Below are 5,302 nucleotides of genomic sequence, written 5' to 3' on the forward strand. Positions count from 1 at the left end.
GGGGCGGGGCGCATTTGTCAGGCGTGCCCGAACGCACCCTCAGGGAGGGATGACCCGAGCGCTTAAGGCGCAGCCAGTCCCCCGGGCCGTGGCCCGGGGCCAGGGCCACCTTCACACGGGAGGGCGTTTGCGAGCCACCGGAGACCACCTGCGGCCCGCCGGGCAGCGGGAACTGTGTCATCTCGGCCACGGTCAGCCGAGGGCCGGGGGGTCTCCTCCCAGGACCGGCGCCAGAGGCGGGGACAGGCCCGCGGGCGACGGCCGAGGGCCGGCCGGCCGAGGCGGCGTGCGACCCTCCGGGCCCCGGGGCGCCGGCCGACGCGGTGGTGAGTGTGGTGACTGGGACCCGGAGAGCGGTCATCGGAGCGGTCAATGCTGACCCCGGGGCGGGATTGGGTCCATCGTCGGTGTCCTCCAGGTCGGAGAGGGAGAAGTCCGACAGGAGATCGCTGTCGGAGTCGGAAGACATGGGCGCGCGTGTGTGTGTGTGCGTGTGTGTGTGTGTGTGTGTGTGTGTGTGTGTGCGTGTGTGTATGGGGCCGGGGGAATGGGACGGGGGCGGGGGGCAAGGGAGGGAGGCGGAAGACAGGCGGCTGTGTTGTGCGCGGTGTGGCTGGTCCGGTGCCCTGTGTTTTCTTTTCCTCCTCCTGCCAGCACACCCGCAGGCCCTCTGCCCTGGATGGTCCCCCCCCCCCCCCCGCCCTGCCTTACCTCAGCCCGAGCGCGATCGGGAAACACATGTCACATGATGTGGGTGTATTGCGACTAGCGCCGCGACGAGGCATCCAGCTGGGAGAGGCCTGCATTGCGGTGTGTGTGTGTATGCGATGTGCAATGTGCGTGCGATGTGCGTGCGATGTTGTGTGTGATGTGTGTGTGTGGGTGTGAGCATGGCATGAAAGGGAAAGGGCTCCCCCCTTGCAGGCAAGACCCCGAGAGGCGCGGCGATGGAAGACGCGCGACGTACCCTCCTGCTTGCGCTTGTCGATCATCTCACGGAACTGCGCGCTGACCGTGCGCTCATACTCCTCGCGCTCGCGCTTCATCTCGATCAGCATGGCGCGCGTCTCCTCGGCACTAACCACCTGGTTCTCCTTGCGCATGCGGATGGCGTTCATGCGCCGGTGCCGGCTGCCACTCATGACAAAGCCCACATCCTCGTACTGCTGGATCTGCTCCGACGAGAGGCCGATCTCACCGCGTCGGGGGATGCGCTTGCCCTCCTTGACGTAGGCCGCGATGGCCGAGCCCTCGCCCGGCATCAGAGCACCACCATACTCCCGGTTGGAGGCGCCGCGCTGTTTGTCCGCCAGCCCGGCCGCCTGGTCGCTGGGAAGGCTCGGCCCGAAGGCGCCATCATCCGAGTCCGAGTCATGGGCGGCCCCGGCGGCAGGAGGGTCGACTGTTGATGGAGGTTTGTTTTTTTTTGTTTGCCCCCCACCACGGCACCCGTCCGCTTGCATGGTGAGTCGACACGGAAAGCAAAAGACCAAGAGGGCCACGGCCGGCATGGCAGGAGCGCGGGGGCGAGGCGTGTGCGTACCAATGCGCTCCTCGAACACGGCACCCATGTCGCCTGTCGGGAGGAGGATCTTGCCGTCGGCCGTGGTGCGAGACCCGGCCGGGGAGACCGAGCGGTCCGAATCCGAGGAGGAGCATGAGGAGGAGGACACACTGCGGCGACGACGCCGGCGCCGGCGCCGGCGGTCATCACGCTCCGGCGAGGCCGAGTCGTCACGCCGCGAGCGCCGCCGCGAGCGCCGTCCCGAGGACCGCGAGCTCCGGTCCCGGGAGGACCGTCGGCGCCGGGAGCGTCGACTCCGCGAGCGCGACCGGGAGCGCGACCGGGAGCGCGAGTCATCCGAAGCACTGTCATCCGAGCGGTCACCCCGAGCCGAGGCAAGCTTGGTGCTGGTGGTGGAGTCGGTCGCGGCCGGCGGGTCGGGGACTGGCGGGGAGGGGGAGGAGGAGGAGGAGGAGGAGGAGGAGGAGCAGGGAATGAGCGGTGGTCGAGGGACGGAGGCTTTTGTATGGAGGGTCCGGGAGGGGGACAGACGCACCCAGGGTCTTGTATGGCGGGGGGGAGGGGCTTCGCTCCCAAATGTCGACAGACTGGCGCTCACGGCGTGAAAGGCGACTACAATCCGGCAGCAGGGAGAGGCTGGGTCAATCACCGGGCAGGGGCAGAAGGGGAGGAGGGAGGGAGAGAGAGAGAGAGCAAGAGGGAGAGAGGGACGAAGAACAATGGCATGTAGGTTATATACGGCCAACGCACTCCAGGAAGAAGGTCGAGTCGGGACGCGGGCCGTTGTCCCCGCCAGGGCCGCCACGGCGATCGCGGTAGCCACCGCGATGGTCGCCGCGATGGTCGCCGCGATGGTCGCCGCGTTGGTCTTCGCGTTGGTGGGCGGTTGGGACGTCGCGCCAGTCGCCCGGCCGGCGGTCCGGGCCACGGGCATCTGGACGACGCGGAGGCGACCAGTCGCGAGGCCGGTGCTGATGTTGCATCTGACGATGGGGATGTCCCTGAGGGCGATCGCGGAAGCCGCCGGGCGAGCGACTGCGGCCACGGAAACCACCGGGCGAGCGGCTACGGCCACGGAAGCCGCCGGGAGAGCGGCTACGGCCACGGAAGCCGCCGGGAGAGCGACTGCGACCACGGAAGCCGCCAGGCGAGCGGCTACGGCCACGGAAGCCACCCGGCGAGCGGCTACGGCCACGGAAGCCGCCGGGCGAGCGGCTACGGCCACGGAAGCCGCCAGGAGAGCGGTCACGGTGACGGAGACCACCAGGTGAGCGACTGCGACCACGGAAACCGCCGGGCGAACGACTCCGACCGCGGGACTCCATAGCCGGTCGGTGCCCCTGGTCTTGGGAAAGGGGCCCGGCCGACGGGGGGCTATACGCGGTCATGCCGGGACGGAGCGGGGCAGGACGCGGCGAGAAGGGGATCACTATTTGGGGACACACACGCGTATGGGGGGGGGGGGGGGGGAGAGCACACGTCTGAACTCGGGGGGGGGGGGGGGGAATGGCAAGGCAGAGGTGGGGAGAGGCGCCGAGGGGGACAAGGAGTCAGTTACTCCCGGCCTGGTCGCCGCGGCCAGGCACCAGCCAGGCGCGTCGCTCTTGGCTTCATGCGCCCCCGGTCCACGGAGCGCGCGCGCGCGCGCTTCGCAGGCCCGCCGAGGCGCGTGATTCCCCTCCAACATGACCGCCGTCGGGCGCCCGGCCCGCCCCGTTGGCACACCGCGCTGCCACGATGGCGGCCATTCGTCTGGTCGGCCCAGCTGCCGCCGCATCGGTCCGGCGCTGCTACTTGAGGGGAGGCCAGCATTCCGGGCGATCTGGATCGCGTTGGTCTCCCTCATCCGTGCATGTGTGTCTCTCCCCCTTCGGGCCCACCTGCTCCCTGTCCCAAACTCGCGCCGCCCCCGTCCCGCATCGAGGCACCTCCCTCCTCCTCCTTTCTCTCTCTCTCTCTCTCTCTCTCTCTCTCTCTCTCTCTCTCTCTTTACCTCGCCTCTCTTCTTCGCACCTCGCCATGTCTGCTGGCTCTGAGAAGCGGCCCGCCACTGGCGCCGCGGCCCCCGAGGATCGTGACTCGAAGCGCAGCCGCCCGGCTGACAATCCGAATGAGGTCCGTCGCTCACGGGGTCGAGGTTGCGTCTCGCTGGGCGCCCCCCCCCCCTTCCCCCGGCTGTGTCGCTGCTCGCCCTGGTCCTTGCCCTGTCCCGATGTCCGTGCTCACTCGCCGCTTCGATCCCCCCCTCGCCTGGCCTTTGTCCGGGTGTCGCTGGCCGGCGCAAGCCAGGCCGTCGTCATGATGCCGACCGGCGCCACCAATGACTGGCTCGAAGTGGAGGCCCTTCTCGCCGAGGCCCTGAAGGAGAAAGGTGCGGCCCGAGCCCAAGTGGCCCGGTGCGTGTACGCGCACGGGGGGGGGGGGGAAAAAAAAGAAGAAGAAGAAAAGGCCTCCCCCTTCTGCCCTGCTCGGCCTTCCGCTGACATGCCTTTCCGCCGGCACTGGGCCCCTCCTGCGCCCCGGCTGACCGGCAGAGAACCACAATGCCGTGCGCTTTGCGGCCCTGCTCCAGGGCACGATTCACGAGTGCCAGCGCCTGCTGCGGGCCTTCCCTCGGACCTCGGCGGCGCGGGTGCGCGTGGCGGTCGGCGACAATGGCCAGCCCCTTCGAGATGCCGAGGTCCTGAAGCAGGCCTTCCTGGCGAGCCCGGGCGGCGTGTTCCGTGTCTTTGGCGATGCCCTGCGCGAGTATGCCTACCTGCACCACCTGTACCCGAATGAGGCGATGCTGCATGCCGGGGCGGCGGGGGGCGACGCGCCGGCCGAGGAGACCACGGTCAACTACCTGCTGGCGGCCATGCAATGCTATGAGCTGGGTCTGGCGCAGACCGGTGACGCCGGGCTGCGGGCCCTGCTGCCCGAGCTGCCGGTGTCCTTCTTCGGCGCGGAGCTGGACCTGTCCACGGCCGACGCGCTGGATGAGGGCCCGTTGGCGGCGGCGGCGGCGGCGGCGGCGGCGGCGGCGGCGGCGGAGACTGTCGCCGCCTCGGAGTCCGATGCCGCTGAGGATCGTCTCTGGCGCGACATGCATGCCCTGCATCTGGCTCTGTCGGCGGCGGCGGCCTCGAGCGAGGCATCGGCCCTGATGTTCGCCGAGGAGTATGACGCGTTCAACGAGCAGGCCGGGGCGGCCTCCGACGGTGCGCCCCGGGCGCCCACCTTCCCCCTGGGCAATGCCTTGTGTGATCGTGCGCAGGCCATCGTCAAGTGCGTTTTCCCCTTCTGGCTGCCGCGTTGTCCATGTCTTCCTCCCCCTGCTCCTCCTGCTCACGCGTATCCTGCCGTCTGATGTGCGTTTCCGTGCATCCCCGTTCGCCCGTGTGTGTGTGTGTGTGTGTGTGTGTGTGCATGTTTTTCGATGCATGCACACCCGAACGCCGGTATATGCCTGCACCCACGGACGCACCGGCACGCGTGCAATGTGTCCATGGATCCACCGGTCATGCGCGCAGCCACATCACCCGCCCCAGTGGCCCCTTCCATGTGGAGTACTTCTGGCTGGTACGCAAGCTGGTGGAGTACATCGGCCGGGTGCACGACACGCACGAGGCCTTCATCCAAATGGAGGACGAAGACACCGAGGCCACTCCCGGGTCGCCGGGTGCTGCCGGCGCCCGTGTCAGTGAGCTCTGCTGCCAGCTGGCCGAGTGGCTGATCTGCAAGGGTACGCGCGCGTGCTGCCTTTGGCGACTTGGGCCATCCCGCCGGCCCCCGCCC

At 69.2% G+C, this 5,302-nt stretch overlaps 3 protein-coding genes across 3 annotated transcripts in view; 1 reads left to right on the forward strand and 2 right to left on the reverse strand.

Annotated features, from left to right (window-relative positions):
* The window catches only part of H696_04245 (hypothetical protein), a 1,359-nt gene extending 862 nt beyond the window's left edge, over positions 1 to 497 (reverse strand). The window contains exon 1 of the mRNA XM_009498124.1: positions 38 to 497. Coding sequence (XP_009496399.1) covers positions 38 to 469 — 432 coding nt within the window. The 5' untranslated portion in view covers positions 470 to 497. The remainder of the gene's footprint in view (positions 1 to 37) is intronic.
* Positions 498 to 765: 268 nt separating this feature from the next.
* H696_04246 (hypothetical protein) lies at positions 766 to 2,913 on the reverse strand (the record flags this gene model as incomplete). Its single annotated transcript, XM_009498125.1, has 5 exons — positions 766 to 800; positions 968 to 1,402; positions 1,544 to 1,948; positions 2,061 to 2,161; positions 2,276 to 2,913. The coding sequence occupies 5 exons, from the start codon at positions 2,911 to 2,913 to the stop codon at positions 766 to 768; spliced, it is 1,614 nt and encodes a 537-aa protein (XP_009496400.1).
* Positions 2,914 to 3,493: 580 nt separating this feature from the next.
* The window catches only part of H696_04247 (hypothetical protein), a gene marked incomplete at its 3' end in the record, with an annotated part of 2,714 nt that continues 905 nt past the window's right edge, over positions 3,494 to 5,302 (forward strand). Inside the window, exons 1-4 of the mRNA XM_009498126.1 lie at positions 3,494 to 3,640; positions 3,815 to 3,896; positions 4,060 to 4,792; positions 5,056 to 5,249. Of these exons, the coding sequence (XP_009496401.1) occupies positions 3,545 to 3,640; positions 3,815 to 3,896; positions 4,060 to 4,792; positions 5,056 to 5,249 (1,105 nt within the window). The 5' untranslated portion in view covers positions 3,494 to 3,544. The remainder of the gene's footprint in view (positions 3,641 to 3,814; positions 3,897 to 4,059; positions 4,793 to 5,055; positions 5,250 to 5,302) is intronic.

This window comes from Fonticula alba (genome assembly GCF_000388065.1).
Source record: "Fonticula alba strain ATCC 38817 unplaced genomic scaffold supercont2.7, whole genome shotgun sequence".
NCBI lineage: Eukaryota > Rotosphaerida > Fonticulaceae > Fonticula > Fonticula alba.